This window comes from Strigops habroptila, chromosome 12 (assembly GCF_004027225.2).
Source record: "Strigops habroptila isolate Jane chromosome 12, bStrHab1.2.pri, whole genome shotgun sequence".
Taxonomy (NCBI): Eukaryota; Metazoa; Chordata; class Aves; order Psittaciformes; family Psittacidae; genus Strigops; species Strigops habroptila.
In genome coordinates, this window is record NC_044288.2 from 8,519,291 (window position 1) to 8,535,163 (window position 15,873).

Here is a 15,873-nt window from a genome sequence, read left to right on the forward strand (position 1 = left end):
AGACCCCCAGCATTTAAACCGAATCCACCCTGGCATTGGAGCTGTGTGAGCAGCGTGGTAGGATGCTGTAAGGCTGATCATCAAATGCCACAGCTCCCCACACCTGAGGGGACAAAGCACAGCAGAGGCAGGGCAGGGATGGGTGATGGCTGTCCACAGGCCGCTCTGGCAGCAGACAAACCCAACGACCCCGGGCAGGACACGGTTGTTGCCCTACAGCTCTCTGCTGTGGGAAGTGCACGGTGTCTCCTGCAGTCAGTTCCTATGCGCTCTGTGCCTCCAGTAGTTGCTTTCCAGAAGCCTCTGAGCCCGCACACGTTTCCATGGTAATGCTGAGCGATGCGATGCGGTGACTGCAGGATCGAGGTGCTGGTGCTCCCTCCCTCCTAAGCCCTGCACCACTTCTGGCTCTGCACACCAGAAGCTGCAGGTGTGCTGCAATAACTGAGTCTGCGGTAAGAACTGTGGTTTTTCACCACAACTCCCATGTCGGCAGCAGGTCAGGGGCTATGCTCACCAGATCCCCTGCATGCCGTTGGTGAATGAACAGCATGGGAAGTGTTCAGACCCCAGCCAGGTCCCAGTGGAGGCACAGTCCCGGTTCAGCTCAGCGCCTTGGTCCTGTGCTTATGAACCCACCAGTGCCGCAATTCTGTTGGTGTCCATGGGACCAATCCCACCACCACGACCCCAGTGGGGACAGTGGAAAAGCTGTTTCACACAGAACCGGAGCCCAGGCTGCCCCGCACTGCAGCAGGGACAAGGATGCTGCTGCTGTCAGCTCTTCACCCATCACCACAGCCACCGAAAGACTTCCCTGCCTGCTGGCTAACTACTGCTGATGCAAACACACGGCACTTTCAGTTTGCTTAGTCTCTGTAGCCTAAAACTCTTCTTGTGTCCAGCCACAGCTATGTGGCTATGGCCCGTCACACCCTTCATTCCGCATCCCAATGCAAAGCAAGCCAGGGCTTCTGAGCATCCATGATGAGACAGTATGAGGCGCACTCAGCTAGCCAGGCCGTTTAAATTATTAAAATGAGAAGGCGCTGCACGGGCTGGATCCTAGCAAAGCAATTGGTGTATTATTTATTCTCCTAATGAAAGTGAAAAGCTGTCTAACTGCAGTAAGAGCTTTGCATCTCAACAGTGAGCCGAGGCTGCAAGGAGAGCCCGGGCACGTTTCCATCACAGTTGAAGGCAATTGGAGCAAGAGCAGAAAGGTCTTTTGGGGATCCCACTGCTGTCAGGAGCAGCACAAGCAGCCACAGGTCATGGTCTGCTCATTGTCCCTGCAGCTGAAGACCCGAATGTCCCCAACATGCCCTGAAACTGTCCCTACAAGATGTTTCAAGCACGAGAGCTGCTTTTTTGTACCCGGGACACAACTCATGGCTTTGCTTTAGGGATCAGGAGACAATGAAGGACACCGAGTCAGGCAAATGCCTGCAGTGACAGGGACGCCTCAGCAGAATAAGGATATTTCACAGAATCAGACTGGTTTGGGTTGAAGGGACCTTAAAGCTCATCCAGTCCCAACCCCCTGCCACGGTTCCACTAGAGCAGGTTGCCCAAACACTTCATTACTGGATGTATTTAACCACTTCTGTTAATTCTACCCCTGCACCCCGATGCTGCGGGGCTGGGGCCGCGCCCGGAGCCACTCGCGGGTCTCCTCAGGCGAGCGGCCGCCGTGAGGGGCGGAGCGGGCCGGGCGCGGGGGGGCGGCCCTGGCGGCGCTGCTGCCCCGGCCCCGGCCCTGTCCCTGTCCCTGCCCGCGGAGGGGATCGCGGGGCGGCGGCGGCAGGTAGGTGGGTGTGCGGGTGGGTGAGCGGGGAGGCGGCGGTAAGATGGCGGCGCCCATCAGCTCGGCTCCCGCCCCGCGCAGGCGGCGCCGGGCCCCGCCATGAAGCTGATCATCCTGGAGACGTACGCGCAGGCCAGCGAGTGGGCCGCCAAGTACATCCGCAACCGCATCGTGCACTTCGCGCCCGGCCCCGGCCGCTTCTTCACGCTAGGGCTGCCCACAGGTGGGTGCCGGGGCCGGGAGCGGGGGCCCTTCCCTTGTCCCGTCCCCGGCGCTGAGGCGGCGGCTCCCCGCAGGCAGCACGCCGCTGGGCTGCTACAGGAAGCTGGTGGAGTACTGCCGGAACGGGGACCTCTCCTTCCAGTACGTGAAAACCTTCAACATGGACGAGTACGTGGGTGAGTGCCCGCGCAGCAGTGCTGTGCGAGTGGCTCTGTCTGTGCGGTGTGAAGGGGCTGAGGAGGGGCCGATGTACCCCGGTGCTCGGTACTAGTGGTGTCAGCACACCGTGGGGACAGAGAATCCCACCTGCGGAACGTTCAAGGTAGGAGAGAGAACATTTGCATTGGCCATGCGAGTGAACAGGGACAATTCCTAAATCTATATTAGAAATATCAGAGGGCTGGAGCCAGGCTGAGAGAGCTGGGCTCCTTCAGCCTAGAGAAGAGAAGGCTCCTTAAGGGGAGACCTTAGAGCAGCTCCAGTGCCTAAAGGGGCTGCAGGAAACCTGGAGAGGGGCTTTGGACAAGGGCCTGTAGGGACAGGACAAGGGGAATGGCTTTAACCTGCCAGAGGGGAGATTGAGGTGAGCTCTGAGGCAGAAGCTCTTCCCTGTGAGGGTGCTGAGGCGCTGGCACAGGGTGCCCAGAGAAGCTGTGGCTGCCCCATCCCTGGCAGTGTTCAAGGCCAGGTTGGACACAGGGGCTTGGAGCAACCTGCTCTAGTGGAAGGTGTCCCTGCCCGTGGCAGGGGTTGGGACTGGAGGAGCTTTAAGGTCCCTTCCAACACAAATGCGTCTGGGATTCTATGAAATATTAAAGGGTATCGGGTATCTGGTATTATACACACTGGACTCTGCTGTATTTGACCAGTTAAGGATCCGTCTTACCATGGCAAGTTGCAATACTGTGCAATATTAACTACCAGCTTTGCTCTCCGATTATAAAGGTCACTTTAGGTTCAGGTGTCTGAGAAGGACCAGTGTGTTACCTTGTGATTGCCCTCTTGTAACCAATGTGTGCTCTTGTTGAGACAGCAGAGGACTGTTTCGTTTATGAAGCAAGCTGTGCTGAAATAGCCTCTTCAGAAGAAAAAGTACAGAGAGATTAGTGGCAAGCCTAAAGTTCCAAAGGTGAAAGACGTACAGGCTAATTATTTGCTAATGCTGGTTTTACTCTGGTCAGGATGTTTTTCTGGGAAAAATCCTAATCAGGCAGCATTAGGGAATAGGGAGTCCAGGGAGGGCTTATAGCACTCAAGGGAGTAAGGAAATTACGCACAGGTTTTTGATCATTCTTGCTAGTATGAACTGGGATGAAAGGTAAAAACGTAGTAACAGGTGAGGCACAGTGTAGGCCTGCTTCTGGAACATCTGCTGCACGTTAAGATGAGCACATACAGGAGCTCAAATAGGAGTCTTAGAGCAGCTACAGTGATTGATTTTAATTTTGCTATTTAAGGAACGTGGAAGTTGAGGGAGCCACAAATGACAGCAGCAGCGCTCTGTTACCAAAGCCACTGCGAGGAGGTACAGGTCACTTATGTTACGGGTGATATCCTTTCATGGTCCTAGTCCCATCCATGCTCTGTCGTTTCCAGGTCTCCCGAGGGATCACCCGGAAAGTTACCATTCCTTCATGTGGAATAACTTCTTTAAGCACATCGACATCTCGGCAGAAAACGTTCACATTTTGGATGGCAACGCCGCGGATCTGCAGGCGGAGTGTGACGCGTTCGAGGAGAAAATCAAAGCAGCCGGAGGAATCGAGCTCTTTGTGGGAGGTAAGACCCAAAGGACTGATGGTCTCTTACCAGCACTGGCAGGAGGTGCTGCCTTTCCTCCACCAGCTGTCCCATGTACTGTCAGGATTGTTCATGTGCAGTGCAGTGGATCTGCAGTGAAAGCCACCCATGCTCATTGTCCCGGGCACTGGTGTGTGCTGGCAGCTTTGCCTTCCAGTGCACCGCTCCCCCAGTTTAAGTATTTCAATCCAGTAAGTGAATTGTTCCCGAAATGATTAGCAGGAGAAACAGGCAGGGCTAGGACTGCACCAAATACAAAGTGTGTGACAATTGCCAGTGCTAAGAGGACACTGCCAGCAGGAGTCAGAGCCCTCTGAGCACAGGGGAGCTCAAGGCAAGCTTTTCTCATCAGTTTGCCTGAAGAGTCTGCCATCTGCTCTGCTCCGTTGTTGTCCCATTAGGGACAGGTAGGGAAGAATCTCTGTTAGCTTCAGAGGGGACTTTTGCTGTCATTCCTACCAGAAGTAAATTTGAGCTTGAATGGAAAATGGCAAGTGTTTTTCTCAGGTGTGTATCTGGTTCTGGCAGCACTGAGTGTCCTTCTAACAGGAGTGCTGTTGTCTCTGCTCCCCGCAACAACCGGTGCAGCCACTGACCTTCTCAAACTGTCTCTGTCACAGGTATTGGCCCTGATGGCCACATTGCCTTCAACGAGCCTGGGTCAAGTTTGGTATCCAGGACACGAGTGAAGACCTTGGCTATGGACACGATACTGGCCAACGCCAGGTTCTTTGATGGTGACCTCTCCAAAGTCCCCACAATGGCTCTGACGGTCGGAGTAGGCACGGTCATGGATGCCAGAGAGGTTAGGAGGAAAGCAGGGACTCCATACAGTAGCTCTTGAGCAGGGCTTCCTGGAGCAGCTAAAGATGATCCGGTTTTGGAGCCACAATGCACCCTGCTGGTGTAGGGCAGCTTGTGCCTTTCCTGCTGCAGACAGCTGAATACCTGATCCTCCTGTTCTCTTGCATCCTAGGGAAAGGCTCTTGCTCCATCTTCCTTTTTTGCTCTACTAACAGTTAGGTTTTTAACCTGTTTGTTAGGTTTGTGTAACCCTGCAGTACAGGTGTTATCCACAGGGAGCTGGAAAGGTCTGGGAGGATGGCTTTGGTTAAATATCTCACCTGGGGAACTGCAAGAATCACAGGTTGACTTGATGTTCCTCCAGCAGATCATGAAAACTGGGACAGCTTTTAATGGAGTCTGTACCTCGGCTTCATTGGCAACTAAAATGCAGCCAGAACTGTGATGCAGTGAAGTGCCTCTGTGCAGGGTGATGGAGCTCTCCCCATTAGGGACCAGGGCAGCAATCTTTGTTCAGCAGTGGGTGTGTGTGCTCTGAACACATCTTCCAGACCCTAACTGCCGTCTTCTGTGTCTTGGGGTCCAGGTGATGATTCTTATCACAGGAGCCCACAAAGCCTTTGCTTTGTACAAAGCCATCGAGGAAGGTGTCAACCACATGTGGACAGTATCTGCCTTCCAGCAGCACCCCAACACCGTGTTTGTGTGTGATGAGGATGCCACGCTGGAACTGAAAGTTAAGACTGTGAAATACTTTAAAGGTGAGTGACCAGGCCAAGCAGGTGTTGCATTTAGTTTTTAAGAGGCACAAGCCATGCTTTGCATTAGGTATTTCTTATACTCGACTCCCAAAGGAGTACACTCCTTAACTGGAACAGCTGAAGTGTGCAGCAGTGACAGAAGTGCAAAGGGAGATGTTTGACTGCATGGGTATGGGAGCAAAGGAACAGGGACTCTAGTGTAATTTCATTCGCATCCAATGAAAGAGAATGTTGCTTTATTATGTCTACTTAGGTCGTCTTTTTCCTTCCTCCATCAGGGTTAATGCTGGTTCACAACAAGCTTGTGGAACCCTTATACAGCATGAAGGAGAGGGGGGCAGAAAGAAGCCACTCCAAGAAGCCGTACAGCGATTAATGTGGCTGTTCCGAGCAGTGCTCAGCCTGCTTTCCTGCTGCAACCCAGCTCTGAGAAAGGGAATCGCTGCAGAAACTCCTGTTTGTTCCTCAGTTAGCAAAGTGATTATGTGCTGCTTCTCTCCATTAAAAACACACCCAACACCTGCCTTGACTAACCCAGTGCAGATGGAGCCAGCGCGCTGCGTTCCACAGCCGCCTGCCGCTGCCGTCTGCTCTGAAGGGAAAGTCAGCGGAGGAGGAGCTGTTTCCCTCAGGAAGCAGCTGCACCCGTGGGGACTGATGGCTGCAGAGCTTAAACATGGAGAGACATGAAAGTTGCAGAAACCAAACAGGTCATTGCTTTGGGATGTATTCCTTGCAATTAGGTCAAGTACCTTGGGTGTCATTCCCTGCACAGATCACCCAGAGATGTTCAGGCTGGAATAAGGAAGAAACGTACCCATGAGGACAGCCGAGCAGCGGGGCAGGTCCCCCAGAGGGGCTCTGCAGTCTCTGTGCTCAAGAGCATTTCAAGACCTGGCTGGATAAAGCCCTGGCTGAACCCTGCTTTGAGCAAGATGTTGAAGTAGTGCGTTCTCTCTCTGCCTCTTCCTGTGCTGCCAGATAAGCCTCAAAGGAAGCACTGTTCCCTCTGGAATTGCAGGTAGACAACAGCCTGTACTGACAGTTCTGGAACTTGATTCCTGGGTTTCCTATCGAATGTTACCACGTGAGGGACAAGCCAAAGAGGGCAGCATTTATTGTCTCCTCGCAGAAGTGCTGTAAAGCTGTTGCTCTGTGATGTAACTTTCTACACTAAATGTCTTAATTTTTCTAAACGCTCCCGTTTGTACCTGGTGTTGGTCTCACTGTGCTCCTGAAACACAGCACAGTGCCTGTGGGTCAGCAGGGCTGGGAACACTGAGCAGGACAAAACCTTCAAAGCATGAGAAGGACCTGTCACTTTGCACAGGATTCTCTATCACCTAGAACCAAAGCTGTACTCAAAGAGTGTGGTAGGAACAGCCCCTGCTGCTCCCTCCTTCAGGCCTCGGTGAGTGTTTGCTGGCCAGTTTCCATCACACGCCCACTCTGCTCCTCTCCTGCCATATAAAAATGGCTCTTGGGCCTTTAAAGGAGAAGGAGGAGGTCACAGCTCTCTGCCCAGTACCACAGTAGCTGCAGATAACCTAATGCTCCTTCTGTGCACGCACAAATGGGGGTGAGGTTTACAAGAGGGGAGAAGAAACAGGGAGGAAATAGCACCACAGTGCCCGAGCTGCCTGCCTTGCTCTGTCTGTGAAGGCAGGTTTGGGGTTACCTCTCCTACCTTTGCCACACTGCTTGTCCTGTGAGAGCAGTCCCCTGCTTTTGTCCTCTCCCCAGAGGGTCTGTCCTCGAGTCCTGAGTGCCCAGAATCACACACGGTGGTGACCACATCACCCCTTTCCCCTCCACACATGGTTTGTGAAAGCAGAGGTAGGTCACTGCAGCACCTTCAGATACTGCCCATAGCACTTGTGCTGTGGTGGCCCTGGTGGACATCCCCAGCCACAGCTTTCCACCCCAACATACTCTCCAGTGCCCCAGCCCTGCCCTCGGCCCACCTCTACCTGGCAGAAGGGACCTGCCCAGCCTCCTGCAGGTTTGAGAGCTCCAGCACCATCTCCTCCACCCAGGCAGGAGGATGGGGTTAAGCACACACCTCTCCTTGTCACAAACATTCCCATCTGGAAGCGGGCAGCTTCTGGAGTGGAAACTACAGTGGGAATTGCAGCCCAGAGCTGGCTTCACCCTCTGCAGCGATCCCAATGTAGCTTCGTGACGGCCATCGGGTATTAGGGGCTTGGATCTCTGAGGGAAAACCTGGGCTCTTCGGGTGCGGGGGCACCCTGGGAACCCAGCCAAACCTCCCTGGGCAGAACAGAGCCCGTGGAGCTTCCCTCCAGAGCTCTGCACAGCCCCCGTCTGCTCCGCGACATCCTGCAGGCGAGTGACCAGCCCCACGGCACGCAGGAGCCAGCAGCCAGCACCACCCAGCACAGACCTGCGCTGCCACAGACATCCCATAACGGAGACAAACAGGGAGACAACTGTGTTTGCTGTCTTAAAGTGAATTTAGTGCAGGTGAAAGGTGCAGGAAATACAATTTAAACCATACACAACGTGAACTTTCCCTACACACTGTCCCACAGCCTAAACCAAGACAAGATCCGTTCTTACCATCTCATGTTTTTAATCACTGCCAGTTCTAACAGCACAGACCCCCCCTCCTCTGCAGAGGGAACTAAATCAGCACTCATTTTGGCCAGGTATCCGAGTATAAATTTATTCACTATCAATCAAAACTGAGTGAGAGGTATTCACCTTGAGCCCCTCAAGAGTCTCCCAGCGCCTGAGCTACTCCCAGACCCTGCTCTTTGATTTGAACCCAGCAGATGCAGTTTTAATTTCAACCTTTTTAGACCATTCTGCAAGTGGAAAAACCTCTTCGAACTGAGCAGTTCCCTCCAGCAGTTGCTGCCATGCTCACAGCACCACTCACTGAGCTCCAGAGGAAACAATTTGGGCTTTGAAATCGTCTGAAGTGCAAGAACAGTGGAAATAAGGGATCAAGTCCAGAAGCAAAACTAGCAACTAATCAAATCTCTTTTATGAAGAGTTAGTAAAAATAAATTACTTCTTCCTCTGAGAAGACAAGGTCATTTCAGTATCTTCAAGAATTCAACTTATTCTCAACTATGTAGCCAGAAAACCACGTTTCAATGGCTGACTGATGCTTTCCACCCTCCCACTGGTCACTCCCTCAGTTCAGTGCCTCAGCACTGGCAAAGGAAGGAGACAGAAACGAGTGAACACACCAGCAACACTGAGCCTGACTTCTGTCTGGCTGCATCAGCCTTTAACAATCGATAGGATTATCAGGGCTTTCCACAGTGATGCTGACTGCAGGATGGGTAAGATGCTCTCCTTTGGTTCTGGCCACGGCCTCTGAAGGGTGAGGATCCTGCAGTGCAAGGTAGGTACCATTCTTCTATCACGCAATAGAAGGGGAAAGCAAAGAAACTTGACACAAAACTGGAAGCACCTGACTCTGGTTTGCTCAGTGTTGTTGCTAGAGAGCGCTACTGATCTTCATCTTCCTCTTCCCAGTACTCCTCGTCAGGATGCATGGCTTGAAACAACCTGCAAGGCAGCCAACAGCTCTCATCAGGGTGTGAAAACACTAAAATACCTACCGAAAATATCACTCTAAATGGGACAAAAGCTACAAAAGCTGCAAGTTTCAGTATCCTCAGTATCACAAGCCCTGGAGCTGCAGTGCCCAAGGTCGATCTACAGGATGTGAACAGAGCTGCTCCGCGCGGCCGCAGCGGGGTACAGCGGAGGCAGGGAGAGGCTCTCCCCGGGAGGGAGGGGAAGTGAACATGTACCTGTTGAAGCAGGGCGAGGATGGATCATTGAAGTGCCTGTAGGGGTTCACCCGTGACAGAGAGCCCATGCAGAGCCAGCAGAAGTACTGCATGCAGCCCGTGCACATCATCTTGTTACAGCCGTCGAGTTTCTGAGGGGAAGCAAACAAGAAACGGCAATAACCAAGTCTCACTGTGCCAGCCTGCCTCTGTCTGGTCACAGTCCCTGAAGCTCCTCAGCTAAGGAATACATTGTACCCCGGCTCCATCGTACCCCCGCCACTTTCTCCCTGTTCCGAAGGTCTAGGAGCTGGGATCACAAATGGCACATTGGCTCTAGTAATAATAATCATGCTGGAAATTAGTATTTTTCTGAAGCTATTTGTATTTCCTGGCTGTTCCTGAAACAGCAGTAGCCTGAAACACATGGAAAACAAAAGGATTCATATGGATCCAGAGACAACCTGCATCTTTTTAGTCCTGGAGTCTGAACAATCCCAGTTGCTGTATTTACCCAAGTCCCTGAGCTCGGAAACGTCAACTCCTTCTCCATACAACACAGAAAGGGAAAATTCCCTCACCATTTCCTAGCAGTTTGCCCTCCCTGGTGAACCTGGAGCCTGCAAACACATCTCTGCTCCAGCCTAAGCACAGAACTGGCTTAATCCGAGCTCCCGTGAAGAACCTCCACCTCTCCCCTCCGTGCTTACCTCTATGTGAGTACCACAGCAGGGACAAGCCTTGGAGTTCTTTTCTAGCCATTCTTTACTCTCTATCTCCTCAAGAGCTTTCTGAATCACCCGTTTGCCATAGCGTTGTTCCAAAAACCTTTTAGTTGCTTCATTTGCTTCTAAATACTCATTTCGCAAAGCCATTAATTTCTCTGGGGAGTAAAACAAAAACAATCCAAATAAAACACAAAAGAAAGAAACCAGGTTTTGTCAGGTATTACCTAAAGGCCAGCTGATAAGAGCATAATGTATCATCAAAGGAAACCAACATCACTGATTAAAAAGCAAGGAAAACATTAGCACACATAAGATGAGAATATAAAAACCCCTCTACCCCAGAACTCAACAGCTTTACACTATTATACTTCATATATATGTATATACACCATTATAAAATAGAGCAGTCAATGGAATTAGAACAAGTCTACAATGTAAAATAAGCTGAAAAATTGAAGTGTTTTTCTCTCAGCATACACTTAATGAAGCTTTGTCACAGGATTTTGAGGCCAAACAGAGAAGCATCCACCAGACTCCAGTATCAACCCTGCCAACGGGAGGTGATGGAATCGCAGGGAAGGGCAGATAAAGGCACATGTAAAATTACTCTTGCCCTGCTGTGGCCTCTCAGCATTTGGCAATTGGCCGTTCAGGGACCTCCTGAGCTGCGGAGTGTCACCAAAGGAGTAATTTTTCATTGCCAGCAGCAGAGCAGCTCCAAACAAGCATGATCTTTGGGGAAGCTCACGTGGTGATGAGTGTCTCTGCTTAACTGCTGACTTTCAATCTTTTCCACACACAACGGAATTGTTCTTACTCCATTTCTGAAGCACGGAGACTCACCTGCAGTGACTTTACAGGGGGAGACCCCGTGGTAGGTCATTTTACAGAGGGTGCAAAAGGCGTAGTTGCACTGGGAGCATATGGCCATGGTGCAGCCCGGCTCCTGCATGACGGGGGTCTGGCAGCAGGGCCGAGGGCAGTACACCACGTCTGCCATCAGGTCCAAGCTCGACTGCAGGAGCAGGCGGTCGTAGCGCGCGAAGAGCTGCTCTCCAACCAGCTCCTTCACCTGAACAAAGACCACAGACAGATCAGATGTGCTGCAAGTGCTGAGCCTGCTCCCTGCAGCCACAGTGGGGCAATGAGAAATCCCTACAGCTGGGGTCAATCTGCTCTGTATTCCCCAATAGGGCATGAAATTACTCCTAGAAATGCTATTTTAGTGGTTAATTACTGAAAGGAAAAGCATGCAGCATCAAAAGCAACGGGACATTCATTCAGGCCTCTGACCAACACCAGGGAGAACAGGGCAGGCAAAATACGTGTGGAGTGTTCCAGTGTTAGCTCAGATGCCTCTGCATGGTTCAGAGCATGAAAAACACATTTCCCCAGCTCTGTTCAGTGCTCCCCAGGTAAAGCCACACCTTGTCCTCTGTAATGATGGGTAAGTGAGCAGAACTCTACCACCACAGCTCACACACTGCTATTACCTGTCCCGGTGTGGCCACAGAGGAACACTTGGGCTCCGGGCAGTTGAGGCAGTGGACCTGCCCGTCCCTGATCTGGATTTCAAAGTAGTCCTTGAGGCACGCTTTGCAGTAGACGTGGCTGCACTCGGTGAAGTGCATGCACTCGCTGCCCAGCTTCTCGCAGAAGCAGATATTGCACAAGTACATCTTGCTGTTAAAGCATTTCCTCCTCTGAGCCTGATCGAAGTCCAAGATCTCCCTAATCAGACTCGACAGTGATTCCACATCCTGCACGGCTCTCGCATCCATGATTTCCTCCTCAGCCGCAGCAGAGCCCGCGGCACCGCCACAGTCCTCAGCACCGAGGGGGGCCAAAGGTGTCCTGCTCTGCCCGCTCCCCTGGGGGCACAGTTTCAGCTCATATGGGGAGGAAATATTGAGGTAACTCAGTGTTTCTTCCTTCAGAAACTGCATCCAGGCAAACAAGACCACACAGCCTCGATTCTCCTCCCAGACGTTGTCCAAGTGTTTGCAAAGGGCACTCAGCTAGGGAAGGAAAAACAATTCCAGATTTCAGTACGTTCTGACAGCCCATTACTGTTTTCCCCCCCTCCTGTGGTCGTCCTTAGCCCATCCTGCCATCTCAAACTCGAGTTTTTAATATATACATGAAATACATATAACACAGATGAAGGATTTCATTCCTCAGAATGGCCACCAAATAAAAACAAGTAGGAAACAAGTTAAGAACTAACTGAAAGAGGAACATCATTGTTTGTAGACCTGGTATGTTAAGATCTTACACATTTTTAAGACCTTAGAGCAGCTCCCAGTGCCTAAAGGGGCTACAGGAAACCTGGAGAGGGGCTTTGGACAAGGGCCTGGAGGGACAGGCCAAGGGGAATGGCTTTAACCTGCCAGAGGGGAGATTGAGGTGAGCTCTGAGGCAGAAGCTCTTCCCTGTGAGGGTGCTGAGGCGCTGGCACAGGGTGCCCAGAGAAGCTGTGGCTGCCCCATCCCTGGCAGTGTTCAAGGCCAGGTTGGACACAGGGGCTTGGAGCAACCTGCTCTAGTGGAAGGTGTCCCTGCCCGTGGCAGGGGTTGGAACTGGAGGAGCTTTAAGGTCCCTTCAACACAAACCATTCTATGGTTCTATGATTGTTTATGTCTTTACTTTCCCTGCTGCATTAACACCCCCCAGAGCACTGTTAACTGTGAACTTATTCATGACCACAACAGCCCTGTTAAAACGTTCAAACTGCCAAACCTGGGCCTGGGAGAGCCATTTCCCACTGAGGGTGAACGCGGGCGGGGAGGTGGAGGGGTAGTCTGGGGGGAGCTCGAAGTTCAGCACGAGGGGCGGCAGGAAGCAGACGCTGCACTCGAACCCGCCCGGCGGGAGGCTGCCTGCGGAGCTGCCTGCACCGGAGACAAGGAGACGGAGGAATAACAACAAGTGAGAAGTGGTGACCTGGAGCTGTTGGGGGCAGCACCCCCCGGGGGTGTCTTCTCATCTGATAAACCTCTGGGGTTAAAATTAATTGATCAACACAAAGTAACAGAATTTCATGGGGTTGTATCTACAGCATGAAATCAGTGAACATCAGAGCTGTGAAATACTGGATCCTGCACAAAGCGAGGACCTGGAAAGATGTATCCTCAAGGAAAAGGAATACTAAATGAACTTAGTTATTCCAAAGAAATCCCATTCCTCATCTCTACTTTTAAAGGTCACTGAGGAGGCTGTATGTGGGAGGGTGGAATCCCGACTCCGATACAAGCCCCAGGAATGCCGTGAGCACAGCACGGGCCCAGGTATGGCTCAGGTCGATGTCCCTGCAGGTCACCAGAGCAGGGACCAGGGTATCACCTCGGTCAAACCTCATTCTGGGATAACACAAAACATCTCAACTCACCACTCACAAATATTTTGAAGTTTTGGGGCAACTCCAGACAAATTCTTGTTTCTCCCCCTTGAGCAGACTCAGCTCTCTTAAACTCATCTTCATCGTAGATACTGGCCAGCGCCAGCAGCTCATCCTCCTGAGCTTCTTTGTCTTCTGAAGACATTTAAACTTCCTGTGGAGTTAAAACCACTCTACATCAACTGAGTTAACACATCCTCTTCACATTAATTATTTGGGCTATGTATTTTATACTCCTATAAGATTTACAAACCCAAGTAACAGATGTAACACAGTGTAAAATATAATCAAGCTTTTTTACAGGTTGAAAGATATTGATAACTGTATAAAAGAAAAAAACCTCAACATGACACTGAAAAAGCAAAAAGCAAATGGTCTGTTAGTGGCTGAAATATACCAGTTGCAGAAGTGACACAGGAACACTGTGTTAATGTCTGAAAGAGAGAACAGACAACAAACCCCAGGGAAAAGGAGTCAGTAGCAGTATCCTCCTTGTTCCAACAGAAACAAGCAAACAGCCCAATTTATGATTACGGTTACTGAAGATATCAATGAGAAGCTCCAGCTCCTACGCAGACATCTCGCAGCTGCCCTCCTGTGCCGTTTCAGTTCTAGGTTTAGGGCAACAAAGCCACATTTAATGGGTCCCCTTTTCCTCACCACGGCGCAGAGGGCAAGGGGCGGGCGGTGGGGCGGGCCAGGGGCAGCGCAGGGGCCCTGCTCATTCCTCCGCGGCGGGGCACGTCGTGAGCTTTTGCTCCGATAAGGCACGAAACCCGGTGAGTTCCGTGGTGCGGGGGCTCGCGGCCGGGGCTCCGGTACCGCCGGGGCTGCCTGCGGGCAGAGGGTGCTCACAGGGACCGGAGCGCTCTCAGCGCTCTCCTTGTTCCATGGACGGGCTGAGAGAGCTGGGCTGGGGCAGCCTGGAGGAGAGAAGGCTCCTGAAGGGGAGACCTTAGAGCAGCTCCAGTGCCTAAAGGGGCTCCGGGAAACTCGGGGAGGGGAAACCCGCGTTCAGTCCGTGCCCCCCCCGCAGCAGCAGCTCTGCGATCCTCACTGCGACCCGCCGGGGTGAAGGGAGGCCCCGCCCGGCCCTGCCCGCCGCCCGCTCCCGCCTCACCGTCTGCCTCCGCCGCGGCCTCAACCGAGCGCGCCCCGGGTCAGCGCGGCGGGGCGGGCACCGCCACAGGAAGCGGCTGCCGGGAGGCGGAAGCCCGGCCCCGGGGCCCAGCGCACGGCTCCGCCCGCTGCAGCGCCCCCGGCGGACGGGAGGGCCCGTAGCGCCTGGCGGGACCGGTGTAACGCGGCCAGGCCCCCCCACCGGTGCAAAGCCCCGTTAGAGAAACACGGAACGGTTCGTGTTGAAGGGACCTTAAAGCTCCTCCAGTTCCAGCCCCCTGCCACGGGCAGGGACACCTTCCACTAGAGCAGGTTGCTCCAAGCCCCTGTGTCCAACCTGGCCTTGAACACTGCCAGGGATGGGGCAGCCACAGCTTCTCTGGGCACCCTGTGCCAGCGCCTCAGCACCCTCACAGGGAAGAGCTTCTGCCTCAGAGCTCATCTCAGTCTCCCCTCTGGCAGGTTAAAGCCATTCCCCTTGTGCTGTCCCTACAGGCCCTTGTCCAAAGCCCCTCTCCAGCAGTGCTCCATTAAAGGGGGTCTGAATCAGGGTCTGTCAAGCACAGCTTCACCTACAGCAGCACAAAAGGCACTAAAGGCTTTGAGCTCTGCCTGCAGGGTGGGAAGGACACAGCCCTGCCTCTGCCCCCCCGCCGCTGCCTCTGCATTGCAATCACCAGCTGGAGAAGGCGACGGGGTAGAATCCAATGCATTTATTTCTTGCGAAAGCTGAAGGGGTGTTTCAGCTTTGGATTTTAACAGATACAAATTAATGTTTGCAAGTTTAATGACAATCAGTACTAGAAGCAAATCGTTGCATAAAGATCATAGAAAAAAAAAAAAAATAGCCAAATGTGTCAGGTTGTCTTTTCCTGGGAAAAAAACCAAACCGAACCCCAAGCATTCCAACTGAAGGCCTCATGGAAGCAAGCATATCCCCATGGAAGCAAGCATAGCCCCTGGAAGAGTTAGGAGCAAGTCAGAGTCAACGATCAGTGCAGGCAGCTGAAATACAAGTATTCACTCTTTCTCCAAGCAGCTAATTTCATTAGAGACAAGTTTACATGGTGTGACGGGGGGGAGGTGGGCAGGCACACACAGTCCGTGCCTCAGAGCACATTCAGAGATCTACAGGAGCTGCTCCTCCCTGAATGTGCGCCAGGGATGCGTATCCATGAGGTGAAGGTACCCATTACCATGATGGCACCAGCCCCTGCTTTGCAACCTCGTGTCACCAAATGCTCTTGGAGTGCACGTGAATAACCTGGAGCGGTGCATTAACACTACAGCAAAGGCTAGATGAGGGTGAGTGATGGAAAGGCTTTGCCTCAGGCTCTGGTGGGAGCTTCCCCCAAACCCCAGCAGCCCCCACACCAAGGGACACGTTATGGAAGTGCCACTGTGCCACCAGTGAAGAGAAGTGAAGAGAGAACCAGAGGCCAGCAGCACCTGCAGGCAGGATCAC

At 52.5% G+C, this 15,873-nt stretch overlaps 2 protein-coding genes across 8 annotated transcripts; one reads left to right on the plus strand and one right to left on the minus strand.

The window, feature by feature from the left end:
• Window positions 1-1,725: 1,725 nt before the first annotated feature.
• GNPDA1 (glucosamine-6-phosphate deaminase 1) lies at window positions 1,726-6,594 on the plus strand. Of its 2 annotated transcripts, XM_030504482.1 has the most exons (7): window positions 1,726-1,807; window positions 1,889-2,030; window positions 2,104-2,205; window positions 3,626-3,808; window positions 4,450-4,634; window positions 5,220-5,394; window positions 5,673-6,594. In XM_030504482.1, exons 2-7 carry the CDS (start codon window positions 1,907-1,909, stop codon window positions 5,768-5,770), a joined length of 867 nt encoding a protein of 288 aa, XP_030360342.1. In that variant the 5' UTR covers window positions 1,726-1,807; window positions 1,889-1,906; the 3' UTR covers window positions 5,771-6,594. The 2 variants fall into 2 exon arrangements, with proteins under 2 accessions (XP_030360342.1, XP_030360343.1); XM_030504483.1 differs by lacking the exons at window positions 1,726-1,807; window positions 2,104-2,205 and having other exon boundaries at window positions 1,835-2,030.
• Window positions 6,595-7,849: 1,255 nt separating this feature from the next.
• RNF14 (ring finger protein 14) lies at window positions 7,850-14,502 on the minus strand. Of its 6 annotated transcripts, XM_030504490.1 has the most exons (9): window positions 14,410-14,487; window positions 13,281-13,443; window positions 12,632-12,783; window positions 11,386-11,910; window positions 10,736-10,964; window positions 9,875-10,047; window positions 9,186-9,316; window positions 8,840-8,937; window positions 7,850-8,758 (listed from the first exon to the last, which is right to left on the minus strand). In XM_030504490.1, exons 2-8 carry the CDS (start codon window positions 13,432-13,434, stop codon window positions 8,877-8,879), a joined length of 1,425 nt encoding a protein of 474 aa, XP_030360350.1. In that variant the 5' UTR covers window positions 13,435-13,443; window positions 14,410-14,487; the 3' UTR covers window positions 7,850-8,758; window positions 8,840-8,876. The 6 variants fall into 6 exon arrangements, with proteins under 6 accessions (XP_030360350.1, XP_030360351.1, XP_030360349.1 ...); XM_030504491.1 differs by having other exon boundaries at window positions 7,850-8,937; window positions 13,288-13,443; window positions 14,410-14,502; XM_030504489.1 differs by having other exon boundaries at window positions 7,850-8,937; window positions 14,410-14,486.
• Between the last annotated feature and the right edge of the window lie 1,371 nt (window positions 14,503-15,873).

Excerpts from the sequence above, each read along its gene's own strand:
- GNPDA1 (XM_030504482.1), top strand. The coding sequence starts at position 1,907 with ATGAAGCTGATCATCCTGGAGACGTACGCGCAGGCCAGCGAGTGGGCC. Across the intron at positions 2,206-3,625 it reads CAACATGGACGAGTACGTGG|GTCTCCCGAGGGATCACCCG; the intron begins GTGAGTGCCCGC and ends TGTCGTTTCCAG. Across the intron at positions 4,635-5,219 it reads CGGTCATGGATGCCAGAGAG|GTGATGATTCTTATCACAGG; the intron begins GTTAGGAGGAAA and ends CTTGGGGTCCAG.
- RNF14 (XM_030504487.1), bottom strand. The coding sequence starts at position 13,434 with ATGTCTTCAGAAGACAAAGAAGCTCAGGAGGATGAGCTGCTGGCGCTG. Across the intron at positions 12,791-13,281 it reads ACTTCAAAATATTTGTGAGT|GGTGCAGGCAGCTCCGCAGG; the intron begins GGTGAGTTGAGA and ends CTCCTTGTCTCC. Across the intron at positions 9,317-9,874 it reads GCTGTGGTACTCACATAGAG|AAACTCGACGGCTGTAACAA; the intron begins GTAAGCACGGAG and ends GCTTCCCCTCAG.